A 17,577-nucleotide genomic window follows, 5' to 3' on the forward strand; every position below is an offset into this window, starting at 1 on the left:
CTTTACTCTATGTTAAATAGCAGAGTTTATTATAATTGTTGTGATTGCCAGTGCACTAGATATCTGGAGTGTGCACCTGCAGTTCTCCTTTTTTCTGTGTGAAACTACAAGTCTCAGCACGGTTTCACCTCTTATTATGTTTAGAATTAAGGTGTGCAGCCCAACCCCACCCCCCAAATAATTTTTGAATTAATCACTTACAGTGGGGTAAGTGTAAAATAAGAATTTACTCACCGGTAATTCTATTTCTCGTAGTCCGTAGTGGATGCTGGGAACTCCGTAAGGACCATGGGGAATAGCGGGCTCCGAAGGAGGCTGGGCACTCTAGAAAGATCTTAGACTACCTGGTGTGCACTGGCTCCTTCCACTATGACCCTCCTCCAAGCCTCAGTTAGGTACTGTGCCCGGACGAGCGTACACAATAAGGAAGGATTTTGAATCCCGGGTAAGACTCATACCAGCCACACCAATCACACCGTACAACTCGTGATATGAAACACAGTTAACAGTATGAAACAATAGAGCCTCTCAACAGATGGCTCAACAATAACCCGATTTAGTTAACAATAACTATGTACAAGTATTGCAGATAAACCGCACTTGGGATGGGTGCCCAGCATCCACTACGGACTACGAGAAATAGAATTACCGGTGAGTAAATTCTTATTTTCTCTGACTCCTGCTTGCAGGAAATGCAGAAATCGACCTAGTTGAAATTCCTCTGTTGGGGCCCTTTCGGCCTCACACCATGCAACATATTTTCGCCATATGCGGTGATAATGAGTTGCTGTAACCTCTTTCCTGGCTTTAGTAAGCGTAGGAATGACTTCCTCCGGAATGCTCTTTTCCTTCAGGATCCGGCGTTCAACCGCCATGCCGTCAAACGCAGCCGCGGTAAGTCTTGGAACAGACAGGGCCCCTGCTGCCGCAGGTCCTGTCTGAGTGGCAGAGGCCATGGGTCCTCTGATATAAATTCTTGAAGTTCCGGGTACCAAGCTCTTCTTGGCCATCCACGAGTATCGTTCTTACTCCTCGCCTTCTTATTATTCTCAGTACCTTTGGTATGAGAGGCAGAGGGGAGAACACATAAACCGACTGGTACACCCACGGCGTTACCAGAGCGTCCATAGCTATCGCCTGAGGGTCCCTTGACCCGGTGCAATATCTTTTATAGCTTTTTGTTGAGGCGGAACGCCATCATGTCCACCTGTGGCCTTTCCCAATGCTGTACAATCCTATTGGAAGACTTCTGGAGGAAGTCCCCATTCTCCCGGGTGGAGGTCGTGTCTGTTGAGAAGATCTGCTTCCCAGTTGTCCACTCCGGGAATGAACACTGCTGACAGTGCTAACACATGATTTTCCGCCTATCGGAGAATCCTTGTGGCTTCTGCCATCGCCATCCTGCTTCTTGTGCCGCCCTGTTGGTTTACATGGGCGACTGCCGTGATGTTGTCTGATTGGATCAGTACCGGCTGGTTTTGAAGCAGAGCCCTTGCCGGCCTCAGGGCATTGTAAATGGCCCTCAGGTCCAGAATATTTATGTGTAGGGAAATAACCTGACTTGACCAAAGTCCCTGGAAATTTCTTCCCTGTGTGACTGCCTCCCAGCCTCAAAGGCTGGAATCCATGGTCACTAGGACCTAGTCCTGTATGCCGAACCTGCGGCCCTCTTGAAGATGGGCACTCTGCAGCCACCACAGTAGAGATACCCTGGTCCTTGGAGACAGGGTTATCAGCCTATGCATCGGAAGATGCGATCCGGACCACTTGTCCAACAGGTCCCTCTGAAAAGTTCTTGTATGGAACCTGCCTAATGGGATTGCTTCGTAGGAAGCTACCATTTTTCCCAGGACTCGCGTGCAATGATGCACCGCTACCTATTTTGGCTTCAGGAGGTCTCTGACTAGAGATGACAACTCCTTGGCTTTCTCCTCCGGGAGAAACACTATTTCTGGTTTATGTCCAGAACCATCCCCAGGAACAGTAGACGTGTCATAGGAACCAGCTGTGACTTTGGACTGTTTAGAATCCAACCATGCTGTTGTAGCACTTTCCAAAATAGTGCTACCCCGACTACCAACTGCTCCTTGGACCTCGCCCTTATAACGAGATTGTCCAAGTACGGGATAATTACAACTCCCTTTTTTCGAAGGAGTATCATCATTTCGGCCATTACCTTGATAAAACACCCTCGGTGCCATGTACAGTCCAAACGGCAGTGTCTGGACTTGGTAATGGTAATCCTGTACCACAAATCTGAGGTACTCCTGGCGAGGATGGTAAATGGGGACATGCAGGTAAGCATCCTTGATGTCCCGGGATACCATGTAATCCCCCTCGTCCAGGCTTGCAATAACCGCCCTGAGCGATTCCATCTTGAACTTGAATTTTTTTATGTTCAAGGATTTTAAATATAAAATGGGTCACACCGAACCATGCGGTTTCGGTACCCCAACCCGTGTGGAATAGTAACCCCGTCCTTGTTGAAGTAGGGGCACCTTGAGTATTACCTGCTGGGAATACCGCTTATTAATTGCCTCTAGCACAGCCTCCCTGCCTGAGGGAGTTGTCAGCAAGGCATATTTTAGGAAACGGCTGGGGGGAGACATCTCGAATTCCAGCTTGTACCCCTGAAATACTACTTGAAAGAAACAGGGATCCACCTGTGAGCGAGCCCACTAATTGCTGAAATTTTTGAGACGGCCCCCCACCGTACCTGGCTACACCTGTGGAGCACCCGCGTCATGGTGTGGACTCACAGGAGGCGGGGGAAGAATCTTGATTCTGGGAACAGGCTGACTGGTGCAGCTTTTTCCCTCTACCCTTGTCTCTGTACAGAAAGGAAGCGCCATTTGACCCGCTTGCTTTTCTGAAGCCGAAAGGACTGTACCTTTGTCTGTGAGGAAACCTGAGGTAAAATTATTTCTTCCCAGCAGTTGCTGTGGATACGAGGTCCCAGAGACCATCCCCAAATAATTCCTCACCCTTATAAGGCTCTCTATGCGCTTTTTAAGTCAGCATCACCTGTCCAGTGACAGGTCTCTAATACCCTCCTGACAGAATGGACATTACATTTATTTTGGATGCCAGCCGGCAAAATATCCCTCTGTGCATCCCCCATATATAAGACGACGTCTTTAATATGTTTTTATGTTTGCCAACTAGTATCCCTGTTTGACAGGGTCACCGACCACGCTGCAGCAGCACTATCTGCAGGTGTCAGTCTAGTACCTGAGTGTGTAAATACAGACTTCAGGATAGCCTCCTGTTTTTTATCAACAGGTACCTATTAAAGTGGCCGTATCCTAAGACGGCAGTGCCACCTTTTTTGACAAACGTGTGAGCGCCTTATCCACCCTAGGGGATATCTCCCAGCGTAACTTATCCACCTGGCGGGAAAGGGTACGCCATCAGTAACTTTTTATAAATTACCAGTTTCTTAACGGGGGAACCCACGCTTTTCACACACTTCATTTATTCATCTGATGGGGGAACAAAACACTGCCTGTTTTTTCTCCCCAAACCTAAAACCCATTTTTAGAGGTGCTTGGGTTAAAGTCAGAAATGTATAACACATTTTTTATTGCCGGGATCAAGTCACGGATGTTCCTAGTGGATTGTGTATATGTCTCCACCTTGTCGACACTGGAGTCAAACTCCGTGTCGACATCTGTGTCTGCCATCTGAGAGAGCGGGCGTTTTTGAGCCCCTGATGGCCTTTGAGACGCCTGGGCAGGCGCGGGCTGCGAAGCCGGCTGTCCCACAGCTGTTACGTCATCCACCCTTTTATGTAAGGAGTTGACACTGTCGGTTAATACCTTTCACCTATCCATCCACTCTGGTGTCGGCCCCACAGGGGGCGACATCACATATATCGGCCTCTGTTCCGTCACCATATAAGCCTCCTCATTCAACATGTCGACACAGCCGTACCGACACACCGCAGACACACAGGGAATGCTCTAAACGAGGACAGGACCCACAAAAGCCCTTTGGGGGGACAGAGTGAGAGTATGCCAGCACACACCAGAGCGCTATATAATGCAGGGACTAACTGAGTTATGTCCCCTATAGCTGCTGTTTTTATATATAATGTATACTGCGCCTAAATTTAGTGCCCCCCCTCTCTTTATTAACCCTTTGTAGACTGCAGGGGAGAGCTAGGGAGCTTCCTTCCAGCGGAGCTGTGAGGGAAAATGGCGCCAGTGTGCTGAGGAGATAGGCTCCGCCCCTTTTTCGCGGCCTATTCTCCCGTTTTTTATGGAATTCTGGCAGGGGTATTTACCTCATATATAGCCCCTGGGGCTATATATTGAGGTATTTTAGCCAGCCAAGGTGTTTTTATTGCTGCCTCAGGGCGCCCCCCCCAGCGCCCTGCACCCTCAGTGACCGAAGTGTGAAGTGTGTGAGAGGAGCAATGGCGCACAGCTGCAGTGCTGTGCGCTACCTTGGTGAAGACAGAGTCTTCATGCCGCCGATTTTCCGGACCATCTTCTTGCTTCTGGCTCTGTAAGGAGGACGGCGGCGCGGCTCCGGGACCGAACATCAAGGCTGGGCCTGCGGTCGATCCCTCTGGAGCTAATGGTGTCCAGTAGCCTAAGAAGCCCAATCCGGCTGCAAGCAGGCGAGTTCGCTTCTTCTCCCCTTAGTCCCTCGCTGCAGTGAGCCTGTTGCCAGCAGGTCTCACTGAAAATAAAAAACCTAATTCTATACTTTCTTTCTAGAGGCTCAGGAGAGCCCCTAGTGTGCAACCAACCTCGGCCGGGCACGAAATCTAACTGAGGCTTGGAGGAGGGTCATAGTGGGAGGAGCCAGTGCACACCAGGTAGTCTAAGATCTTTCTAGAGTGCCCAGCCTCCTTCGGAGCCCGCTATTCCCCATGGTCCTTACGGAGTTCCCAGCATCCACTAGGACGTCAGAGAAATATATTTATAAAAGTTGTATAAAAGGGAATATCTGCCTAAACTGTCAGCTCCATACCTGCCCACAGAACACAAAACCCGTTATATTGTGACGTTGTTCTGTGTGTGGGTGGGTGTGTGGGGCTGCTGGTTTTTGGTTCACTGCGCAAAAAAGTCCCTTTCAGATGTTTATGATTTACTCCTTGAAACGGTAAAACGAGAGAGAATGAGACCTTACCACTTGGTCTGGGTGCTCTGTTCCTGTATTAATGGTACCACCTGGATCCCAAGCTCTCTTTCTTTAGGTCTAATGCTGAAGCGCTTGTCTTGGTAAGATGTGCACTCCATGTACCCGTCTTTCACGTCTGATGCGTTGTAATCACCGAAACTAATGTGTGAGCCAAACTCTCTGTGTACTCGCGAAATCATGAATTTGATCTGTAGAAGACATGGCATGAAACGCGTTACGCCATAAACGTAATTTCATACGGAAGGCACTGCTGTCTCTCTGCACCAGTCACCTCCAAATACAGCTCTGTGTTTTCCACTTAACCAAATGCACCAAGGGACAGAAGTATTAAAGCTTTATGTACCCAGAATTAGTACAGACGGGTCCTCTGCCGGGGATTTCAGACCAGAACTTACTGTGGTTGCCCTGACAGCGGAACCATTACTGGTCACACAACAGCTCGAGACCCTACTTTCTTATATTTTTTCAAATGCATTCTCCGCAGGGGATCACATGACTGCGGGCAATCCTGAACTCCTTATTTGACAAATGCAATATGAAGCTCATACAAAAGTTCCAAAATAGTTCTCAACCAACAAGTAATGCAAAAATAAGATTTTACTCACCGGTAAATCTATTTCTCGTAGTCCGTAGTGGATGCTGGGTACTCCGTAAGGACCATGGGGAATAGACGGGCTCCGCAGGAGACTGGGCACTTCTTTAAAGAAAAGATTAGGTACTACATCTGGTGTGCACTGGCTCCTCCCTCTATGCCCCTCCTCCAGACCTCAGTTAGGGAAACTGTGCCCGGAAGAGCTGACATTACAAGGAAAGGATTTGGAATCCAGGGTAAGACTCATACCAGCCACACCGTACAACTCGTGATAACTATACCCAGTTAACAGTATGAACAACAACTGAGCCTCATTAAACTGATGGCTCAGAACAAAAAACCCTATAGTTAAGCAATAACTATATACAAGTATTGCAGAATTCCGCACTTGGGACGGGCTCCCAGCATCCACTACGGACTACGAGAAATAGATTTACCGGTGAGTAAAATCTTATTTTCTCTGACGTCCTAGTGGATGCTGGGTACTCCGTAAGGACCATGGGGATTATACCAAAGCTCCCAAACGGGCGGGAGAGTGCGGATGACTCTGCAGCACCGAATGAGCAAACTCAAGGTCCTCCTCAGCCAGGGTATCAAACTTGTAGAATTTTGCAAACGTGTTTGATCCCGACCAGGTAGCAGCTCGGCAAAGTTGTAAAGCCGAGACCCCTCAGGCAGCCGCCCAAGAAGAGCCCACCTTCCTCGTGGAATGGGCTTTGACTGATTTAGGATGCGGCAGTCCAGCCGCAGAATGTGCATGTTGAATCGTGCTACAGATCCAGCGAGCAATAGTCTGCTTTGAAGCAGGAGCACCCAGCTTGTTGGGTGCATGCAGGATAAACAGCGAGTCAGTTTTTCTGACTCTAGCCGTCCTGGAAACATAGATTTTCAGGGCCCGGACTACATCCAGCAACTTGGAAGCCTCCAAGTCCCGAGTAGCCGCAGGCACCACAATAGGTTGGTTCAAATGAAACGCTGATACCACCTTAGGGAGAAATTGGGGACGAGTCCTCAATTCTGCCCTGTCCATATGAAAGATCAGATAGGGGCTTTTACATGACAAAGCCGCCAATTCTGACACACGCCTAGCTGAAGCCAAGGCCAAAAGCATGACCACTTTCCACGTGAGATATTTCAACTCCACGGTCTGAAGTGGCTCAAACCAATGTGATTTTAGGAAATCCAACACAACGTTGAGATCCCAAGGTGCCACTGGAGGCACAGAAGGGGACTGAATATGCAGCACTCCCTTAACAAACGTCTCAACTTCAGGCAGTGAAGCCAGTTCTTTTTGAAAGAAAATAGACAGGGCCGAAATCTGGACTTTAATGGATCCCAATTTTAGGCCCATAGTCACTCCTGACTGTAGGAAGTGCAGAAATCGACCCAGCTGAAATTCTTCTGTTGGGGCCTTCATAGCCTCACACCAAGCAACATATTTTCGCCATATGCGGTGATAATGTTTTGCCGTCACATCCTTCCTAGCTTTTATCAGCGTAGGAATGACTTCAACCGGAATGCCCTTTTCCATCAGGATCCGGCGTTCACCTCAGACTTTCTTGTTTCTTTATTCAAAAAGCTGCATTTAATAATGTCGTGCTTTCCTAGGCTGTGCAGGAATATAAGGCAAAATATCAGAATTACCAGCTATAGCTGTGGAGACCAGGCCCGAGAACCTTTCTCCACACAATCCTCAGCCTTCCATATGCCTCTTAAGTCGGCATCATCTCTCCAATGTATATTCTACAGGACACGTCAAGCAGAAATCGACATAGCTTTTGTCTCTAGGACCCAGTATACTCATGTCCCTTTGGGCATGCTTTATAATTATATATCTATCACTTAAGACAGCATCTTAAAATATTTATATGCATACTAGGGTCTCAATCTCTGCTGATAAGGTACCTGTCCACGCTGCCACAGCGCTATAAACCCATGCCGACACAATCGCCGGTCTGGGTAGTATACTAGAATGTGCACACTATCTGCAGGATCCCTGAGAATAGCTAGTGCAAACAGGACACCCAAGGGGAAGATTCTCAACACATCCTGGCCCTAGTGGGGAAAGGATACAGCCTGAGAATTCTCTTGTGGGAAGCTGCCGTCTCTTGTCTGGAAATTCCCGCTCTTTTTCCTCATGAGAGGAGGGAAATTTACCTCAGCTTTCTTCCCCTTAACATGTGTACTCTCGTGTCAGGGACAGATAGGTCATCAGTGATATGCAAATCATCTTTTATTCCAATAATCATATATTGAATATCTTTTAGCCCTCTTGGCTGTAACTTTGCATTATCGTAGTCGACAGTGGAGTTAAACTCCGTGTCGATACTTTGTTATTTTGGATAGTGAACATAGAGAGACTCTGAAGGACTCTGTGACATAGGGACAGACCAGGGAAGATTTCCTTTCTGTTCCCTAACCTTTTGTGCAATAATTTTACCTCAGCACTTACACATATCCAAACAGGTGTCGGCGTTGTTGACGGAGACACCCTCCCACACACTTATCCGCTCTATCACCTCCTTAGAGGAGCCTTTTACCTCAGACATGTCGACACACGCGTACCGACACACCACACACACAGGGGATGCTCTATTTGAAGACAGTTCCCCCACCAGGCCCTTTGGAGAGACAGAGAGAGAGTATGCCAGCACACACCACAGCGCTATATAACATACCCTCCAACTGTACCTTTTTAATAGGTACAGTACCTTTTTTTCATGGTCTGTACCGATTTTTGCCTCTCCAAACTTCCATTGAAAGTATAGGAAAAGGGGCGTGGCCACGCCCCTTTTTCGGATTTGTACCGATTTTTCTGTGTAAAATGTTGGAGGGTATGTATATAGGCCCTCATTCCGAGTTGTTCGCTCGCAAGGCGATTTTAGCAGTATTGCACACGCTAAGCCGCCGCCTACTGGGAGTGAATCTTAGCTTCTTAAAATTGCGAACGAAAGATTTGCAATATTGCGATTACACATCTCGTAGCAGTTTCAGAGTAGCTTCAGACTTACTCGGCATCTGCGATCAGTTCAGTGCTTATCGTTCCTGGTTTGACGTCACAAACACACCCAGCGTTCGCCCAGACACTCCTCCGTTTCTCCAGCCACTCCCGCGTTTTTTCCGGAAACGGTAGCGTTTTTCCCACACGCCCATAAAACGGCCTGTTTCCGCCCAGTAACACCCATTTCCTGTCAATCACACTACGATCGCCTGAGCGAAGAAAAAGCGGTGAGTAAAAATCCAAACTTCATAGCAAATTTACTTGGCGCAGTCGCAGTGCGGACATTGCGCATGCGCACTAAGCGGAAAAACGCTGCGATGCGAAGAAATTTTCCGAGCGAACGACTCGGAATGACCTCCATAATACAGGGATGTACACTATACTAAGTGATTTTTCCCCTATAGCAGCTTATATACACAGTTTTGCGCGTAAATTTATGTGCCCCCCCTCTCTCTTGTTTACCCTTTGTACCAGGATACTGCAGGGGAGAGCCTGGGGAGCTTCCTTCCAGCTGAGCTGTGAAGAGAAAATGGCGCCGGTGTGCTGAGGAAGAAGGCCCGGCCCCCTCAGCGGCGGGCTTCTGTCCTTTTATGTACTTTAATGGCGGGGGTTAATGCACATATACAGTTTATCAGACTGTATTATGTGCTTTTCGCCAAGTAAGGTAATCTAATTGCTGCCCAGGGCGCCCCCCCCCAGCGCCCTGCACCCATCAGTGACCGGAGTGTGTGGTGTGCTAAGGTAGCAATGGCGCACAGCTGCAGTGCTGTGCGCTACCTTAATGAAGACCGGAGTCTTCAGCCGCCGATTTTCAACTTCTCTTCGTTCTTCTGGCTCTGCAAGGGGGACGGCGGCGCGGCTCCGGGACCGGACGACCGAGGACTGGGCCTGTGTTCGATCCCTCTGGAGCTAATGGTGTCCAGTAGCCTTAGAAGCCCAAGCTAGCTGCAAGCAGGTAGGTTCGCTTCTCTCCCCTCAGTCCCACGTAGCAGTGAGTCGGTTGCCAGCAGATCTCACTGAAAATAAAAAACCTAACAAATACTTTCTTTTCTAGGAAGCTCAGGAGAGCCCCTAGGGTGCATCCAGCTCTGGCCGGGCACAGATACTAACTGAGGTCTGGAGGAGGGGCATAGAGGGAGGAGCCAGTGCACACCAGATATAGTACCTAATCTTTCTTTTAAGAGTGCCCAGTCTCCTGCGGAGCCCGTCTATACCCCATGGTCCTTACGGAGTACCCAGCATCCACTAGGACGTCAGAGAAATGTTCATCGAAATTTACTTCTCAGCCAAAGTGCTACTGGCAAAACATGTCCCCATACAAGTGGACAATCTCTGCCAGGTGCAAACATCTACAAGAGATGGGCATGAGCCCCCACATAGCAGCACTGCGCTCTCCAGCCAACAAGCTTATGCTGGCCATACATCAAACCAACCTTCCTCCAACCACCCAGCCGTCCAACTGAAACACTGCCCCACACACCTAACCAACTCTTTCATCGGACCGGCCAACTCTTTCATCGGACCGGCCAACTCTTTTTCATCGGACCAGCCAACTCTTTTTCATCTTTTCATCGGACCAGCCAACTCTTTCATCGGACCAGCCAACTCTTTCATCGGACCAGCCAACTTTTTCATCGGACCAGCCAACTCTTTTTCATCGGACCAGCCAACTCTTTTTCATCGGACCAGCCAACTCTTTTTCATCGGACCAGCCAACTCTTTTTCATCGGACCAGCCAACTCTTTCATCGGACCAGCCAACTCTTTTTCATCGGACCAGCCAACTCTTTTTCATCGGACCAGCCAACTCTTTCATCGGACCAGCCAACTCTTTCATCGGACCAGCCAACTCTTTCATCGGACCAGCCAACTCTTTCAGTAGACCAGCCAACTTCTCTCCAACACTGAAAAATGGAATCCCACTTTCGCGCCACCTCTTTGTAAATGTGGCCCAGAGACTCCAGTGGAACAGTGCGGCAATACTGCTTGCCATCATACAGCACTATCTTCCATGATATTATCAGAGAGGGGGTATTCTTGTTACACTGACTTTAATGTATGAAACGATTCAATATGAGTTCCCTATAAGACTATCTCACCTTAGTCTGGGTTTCTTTCACCATTTCATCTTCAATTTCCAGCTCACTGCCTAGAGAAATCCAGGGTTTGGAGACGGGAGGCAAGTAGGTGTAATCCCCCGCGTCTTCCTCCTTATCCTCTTCATCGGTGACAGGTTCTGGGGGCTGCAAGACACAATCAGTGATAAAGTACAGAATCTACTATTCCATCCTTACAGAATAACACATCGGTAGTGCATAATAATACTATAATCTACACTAGATGGCACGTGGCATATTATAATAGCTAGTATCTCACAGGGATTCATAGAAACTCTTCTTACATGCAGAAGTGACTCTTTGGCTTCTTCTGTTACAACCAGATAAAAGTTCTGACCATATCGGAACTCGCTGTCGAAGACGAGCAGCAATTCCTCTCCTGGGTACTCCTAGAACGCAGGGAGAAAACGCAGATATTAGCTTCTGTTTGTTACACGGTTTCCGCTGTTATCATTATAAAGTTACCTGGGCAATCCCGTATGTCAGTAGCGAGCAGCACTTACACATATGAATGTATTGTACAGGGTCACTCCTAGCAAATAGCACAGTACACCCGTTACTACGAAGGGGGTTATTACAACCCTGTAATGGGCGGGACCACAGCATTGTCCATATTTTTACCTGTATCAGGATATCGCTGTGGGAGGGGCTACAGCTGTCCATAGTGGGGTAGGGAGTCAGCCGTAGTGGAGTATTACCACTGAACGACGCGTTTTACCTCCACGGGTCATATCTGATCATATCTTGCTTCGGTATTTAGTGTCAGTAAATGGACATCAAACGTGGATGTTACCGTGATCACAGACTTGAAGGGGCTGAAGTCGGAAACGGCAGCTCTGCTCTTCAGGTCACTGAGGAGCTCTTCTTTCTGCAGGAGTATCATTGGGCTGTCCTGGGTGACGTCCTCATCAGCTTTACAGTGGAAAATCTCCTGCGTCTTTGAGGTTAGAACCAGGGGAATGATATATTCCGGATGACCTGCACACACAGCAAGTGTCATGCTTACAGTTACTGTGCATTTCTATAACATGATTACAGCAGCAACATAGGGCCGAATTCAGAACTGATCGCAGCAGCCAAATTATTCTCTAATGGGTAAAACCATGTGCAGTGCAGGTGGGGCAGATGTAACATGTGCAGAGAGAGTTAGATTTGGGTGGGTTATAGTGTTTCTGTGCAGGGTAAATACTGGCTGCTTTATTTTTACACTGCAATTTAGATTTCAGTTTGAACACACCCCACCCAAATCTAACTCTCTCTGCACATGTTACATCTTCCCCACCTGCAGTGCACATGGTTTTGCCCATTAGAGAACAATTTTGCTGCTGCGACCGGGTCTGAATTAGGCCGATTGTTATTTATTAGCAGCTACTTACATAGCGCCAGCAGGTTCAGTTGCAATTTACAATTGAGAACAAATGGTAATAACACACGACTGGGTAATGACAGAGCGGTAAGAGGGCCCTGCTCGCAGGCTTATACTCTGCAAATTCACTTCCTGCAATTCTAAGATTGTACCGCGCATGTGCGACCGCTGCCGGGTACCACAAACCCCCACCCTCCAATAGGTGATCGGCGAGTCTCTCCTGCAGTCAGCTGACAGTCAGGCTCTTGGTCTGTGACCCCGGTCAGCTGTGCTGTAAACTGGTATCTCATATGCTGTAAAGTGATATGCCGGTTTGCAGCACAGCTGACTGGTGTGTGTATCTATTGCCTATAAAATGATCTATTATATGTGTGGTCCAAATACATTTTAATCTTTTTCTCACATTATATTAAGAACACACAATAAAAGTTAAGGTTTAATATTTACAATTTAAACAAAGCAGTTTATAAAAGTGTGCCCCCAACACAGAGTCTTCTTTTCTTCCCAAATCTAAATATAAAAGTTGTAATTAATGATGTCTGAAGTAGGAGACTCGTCGGGGGTGAAAGCGATTCTTTGTGTCTGGCAAACATTAAAGCATATTTGAAACATGAAGACATATTTCCTATACAAGAAATCTAGTAGCAGAGCATGTGATGTGTGGCGCTATACCGCAAGTGTAATACTCTCGTGTCCATTACTCACTTTCTTATGGTCCTCATATATTGCAGGGGTTGTAGCGTTTACATATTAGCTTACTACTTTAGCTTTACTCATGGGAACAGGAACACAAATTCAAACTATATTTGGAAGTAGTAACAGTTACCCACTGGTGATATGATTCAAATTGGAAATGTCTGGATGAGATGGCCCCAAGCAGTGCATGTTTTCCAGATCTCCTAAATGGTGCAATCATTACTGATACATTTTAGAAGAACGTGAATAACTAGGGAATGTGAGGAGTGAGTTTGTACCTGCTCTCTTACTTCCCACACTCAATTCCTTTACATTTAGATCTATTAGCAGATATAGGTTTAGAATGATGGTGTATAATTAAATATGTCATTTTTTGCTACATTTTCTTTGCAAAAACTGAAAATCAACAAAAACTGCAGAGAAAAAGGAATACTGGTTGCGCGACACATCCGGCTATTACATTGCAGGCGCTATAGTGAATAGCAGATATCCAGTCCAGCACGAGGAGACGGGTTTCCCGCCGCGGATCAGGAGTTGGAGGTAATGAAATAAGATACAACGTGGGGACAGCTACACTACAAAGGTTCATGTGATGTGGTCTGAACCGTCTTTATTTCTCTTCCGACCAGTTTAGATTTTATGAAACAAATAGAAACAAATCATCAGAAATAGTCAGAAGTCTGTGATTATAACCAGCGCATAGTGTGACTTCCCCAGGATGTACAGCTGAGCACGGATGTCAGCATAAATATAGGATACAGGAGGAAAGAAAACAAGCTAAATATAGGTCAAAGGATGTAGCGACACCTACCAAAAGCCATATAAAACGCAGCAGAAGCGTATGTAACCTCTCTGTGACCTACTGCGTGTACTCCGCACACTCTGTCGCCATAAAGTCTCTAACCCAAAGAGCTTACACATGCGGCACGTGACACTATAATAGCTAGTACACGTGTCCCTTCTAACATTTACTATACACTACTCTGCAATGTGTCGGGGGCCACAGGGTCACTGATGAATGAAGTTATTTCTGCAGAGTCCCCTCTGGACCCCAGCACATGATGTGTGATACGATGTATCTTGTTTGATCTCAGTTGCTGGGGGCAGTGCAGAACGATGAGAAGGCTCCTCTGGCTCCTGGCTGCTATATATACAATACATTTATGTTGTCTTTTCCTTGGGAATTGTGTCTGTTGTGTGGGACACATGTGTGACCTCTGAATGCAGTCAGGCTGGTACATCTGCCTGGGGGCAATGGTACAAATGCTGAGCCTAATAAAGTGGACATGTCACCTTTATATCCAAAGATCTAAGAGAGATATTTCTTTTTAAGCTACAACAAAACTTGCCAAACGTTATCTTGTTCACACGCAACATAAATCTCCAGTTACACAACTGCAATGATTAATCCAATTTCTCTGCAAATAACAGAACTTTGAGCATCCGTCTTCCCGGAGTAACTGCCTCACATATAGATCCACTCTCAGGAGTAACTGCCTCAGATATAGATCCACTCTCAGGAGTAACTGCCTCAGATATAGATCCACTCTCAGGAGTAACTGCCTCACATATAGATCCACTCTCAGGAGTAACTGCCTCACATATAGATCCACTCTCAGGAGTAACTGCCTCAGATATAGATCCACTCTCAGGAGTAACTGCCTCACATATAGATCCACTCTCAGGAGTAACTGCCTCAGATATAGATCCACTCTCAGGAGTAACTGCCTCAGATATAGATCCACTCTCAGGAGTAACTGCCTCAGATATAGATCCACTCTCAGGAGTAACTGCCTCAGATATAGATCCACTCTCAGGAGTAACTGCCTCTGATATACATCCACTCTCAGGAGTAACTGCCTCTGATATACATCCACTCTCAGGAGTAACTGCCTCTGATATAGATCCACTCTCAGGAGTAACTGCCTCTGATATACATCCACTCTCAGGAGTAACTGCCTCTGATATACATCCACTCTCAGGAGTGACTGCCTCTGATATACATCCACTCTCAGGAGTGACTGCCTCTGATATACATCCACTCTCAGGAGTAACTGCCTCTGATATACATCCACTCTCAGGAGTGACTGCCTCTGATATACATCCACTCTCAGGAGTGACTGCCTCACATATAGATCCACTCTCAGGAGTGACTGCCTCTGATATAGATCCACTCTCAGGAGTGACTGCCTCAGATATAGATCCATACTCAGGAGTAACTGCCTCAGATATAGATCCACTCTCAGGAGTAACTGCCTCTGATATACATCCACTCTCAGGAGTGACTGCCTCACATATAGATCCACTCTCAGGAGTGACTGCCTCTGATATAGATCCACTCTCAGGAGTGACTGCCTCAGATATAGATCCATACTCAGGAGTAACTGCCTCAGATACAGATCCACTCTCAGGAGTAACTGCCTCTGATATACATCCACTCTCAGGAGTAACTGCCTCAGATATAGATCCACTCTCAGGAGTAACTGCCTCAGATATACATCCACTCTCAGGAGTGACTGCCTCTGATATACATCCACTCTCAGGAGTAACTGCCTCTGATATACATCCACTCTCAGGAGTAACTGCCTCAGATATACATCCACTCTCAGGAGTAACTGCCTCAGATATACATCCACTCTCAGGAGTGACTGCCTCTTATATACAACCACTCTCAGGAGTGACTGCCTCTGATATACATCCACTCTCAGGAGTGACTGCCTCTGATAAAGATCCACTCTCAGGAGTAACTGCCTCTAATATACATCCACTCTCAGGAGTAACTGCCTCTGATATACATCCACTCTCAGGAGTGACTGCCTCTGATATACATCCACTCTCAGGAGTAACTGCCTCTGATATACATCCACTCTCAGGAGTAACTGCCTCTGATATACATCCACTCTCAGGAGTAACTGCCTCTGATATACATCCACTCTCAGGAGTAACTGCCTCTGATACAGATCCACTCTCAGGAGTAACTGCCTCTGATATACATCCACTCTCAGGAGTAACTGCCTCTGATACAGATCCACTCTCAGGAGTAACTGCCTCTGATATACATCCACTCTCAGGAGTAACTGCCTCAGATATACATCCACTCTCAGGAGTGACTGCCTCTGATATACAACCACTCTCAGGAGTGACTGCCTCTGATATACATCCACTCTCAGGAGTAACAGCCTCTGATATACATTCACTCATAGGAGTAACTGCCTCTGATATACATCCACTCTCAGGAGTAACTGCCTCAGATATAGATCCACTCTCAGGAGTAACTGGCTCAGATATAGATCCACTCTCAGGAGTAATTGCCTCAGATACAGATCCACTCTCAGGAGTAACTGCCTCTGATATAGATCCACTCTCAGGAGTAACTGCCTCAGATATACATCCACTCTCAGGAGTAACTGCCTCTGATATACATCCACTCTCAGGAGTAACTGCCTCTGATATAGATCCACTCTAAGGAGTAACTGCCTCATATACAGATCCACTCTCAGGAGTGACTGCCTCTGATATAGATCCACTCTCAGGAGTGACTGCCTCTGATATACAACCACTCTCAGGAGTGACTGCCTCTAATATACACCCACTCTCAGAAGTAATTGCCTCTGATATACATCCACTCTCAGGAGTGACTGCCTCAGATATACATCCACTCTCAGGAGTAACTGCCTCTGATATAGATCCACTCTCAGGAGTGACTGCCTCTGATATAGATCCACTCTCAGGAGTGACTGCCTCAGATATACATCCACTCTCAGGAGTAACTGCCTCTGATATACATTCACTCTCAGGAGTAACTGCCTCTGATATACATCCACTCTCAGGAGTGACTGTCTCTGATATAGATCCACTCTCAGGAGTGACCGCCTCTGATATACAACCACTCTCAGGAGTGACTGCCTCTGATATACATCCACTCTCAGGAGTAACTGCCTCTGATACACATTCACTCTCAGGAGTAACTGCCTCTGATATACATCCACTCTCAGGAGTAACTGCCTCAGATATAGATCCACTCTCAGGAGTAACTGGCTCAGATATAGATCAACTCTCAGGAGTAATTGACTCAGATACAGATCCACTCTCAGGAGTAACTGCCTCTGATATACATCCACTCTCAGGAGTAACTGCCTCAGATATAGATCCACTCTCAGGAGTAACTGCCTCAGATACAGATCCACTCTCAGGAGTAACTGCCTCAGATACAGATCCACTCTCAGGAGTAACTGCCTCTGAAATACATCCACTCTCAGGAGTAACTGCCTCTGCTATACATCCACTCTCAGGAGTAACTGCCTCTGATATACATCCACTCTCAGGAGTAACTGCCTCAGAAATAGATCCACTCTCAGGAGTAATTGCCTCAGATACAGATCCACTCTCAGGAGTAACTGCCTCAGATACAGATCCACACTCAGGAGTAACTGCCTCAGATACAGATCCACTCTCAGGAGTAACTGCCTCAGATACAGATCCACTCTCAGGAGTAACTGCCTCAGATATAGATCCACTCTCAGGAGTAACTGCCTCAGATATAGATCCACTCTCAAGAGTAATTGCCTCAGATACAGATCCACTCTCAGGAGTAACTGCCTCTGATATACATCCACTCTCAGGAGTGACTGCCTCTGATATACATCCACTCTCAG

General features: G+C 47.0%; 1 protein-coding gene across 3 annotated transcripts in view; it reads right to left on the reverse strand.

Annotated features, from left to right (window-relative positions):
- Positions 1–17,577, reverse strand: part of DNAI3 (dynein axonemal intermediate chain 3) — a 400,488-nt gene that overhangs the window by 278,894 nt on the left and 104,017 nt on the right. For all 3 annotated transcript variants that reach the window (XM_063938944.1, XM_063938942.1, XM_063938943.1), the window contains 4 exons: positions 11,654–11,838; positions 11,145–11,249; positions 10,843–10,986; positions 5,140–5,339 (listed from right to left, as the gene is read on the reverse strand). In XM_063938944.1, the coding sequence (XP_063795014.1) occupies positions 5,140–5,339; positions 10,843–10,986; positions 11,145–11,249; positions 11,654–11,838 (634 nt within the window). The remainder of the gene's footprint in view (positions 1–5,139; positions 5,340–10,842; positions 10,987–11,144; positions 11,250–11,653; positions 11,839–17,577) is intronic.

The sequence above is a fragment of the Pseudophryne corroboree genome, chromosome 9 (assembly GCF_028390025.1).
Source record: "Pseudophryne corroboree isolate aPseCor3 chromosome 9, aPseCor3.hap2, whole genome shotgun sequence".
Taxonomy (NCBI): domain Eukaryota; kingdom Metazoa; phylum Chordata; class Amphibia; order Anura; family Myobatrachidae; genus Pseudophryne; species Pseudophryne corroboree.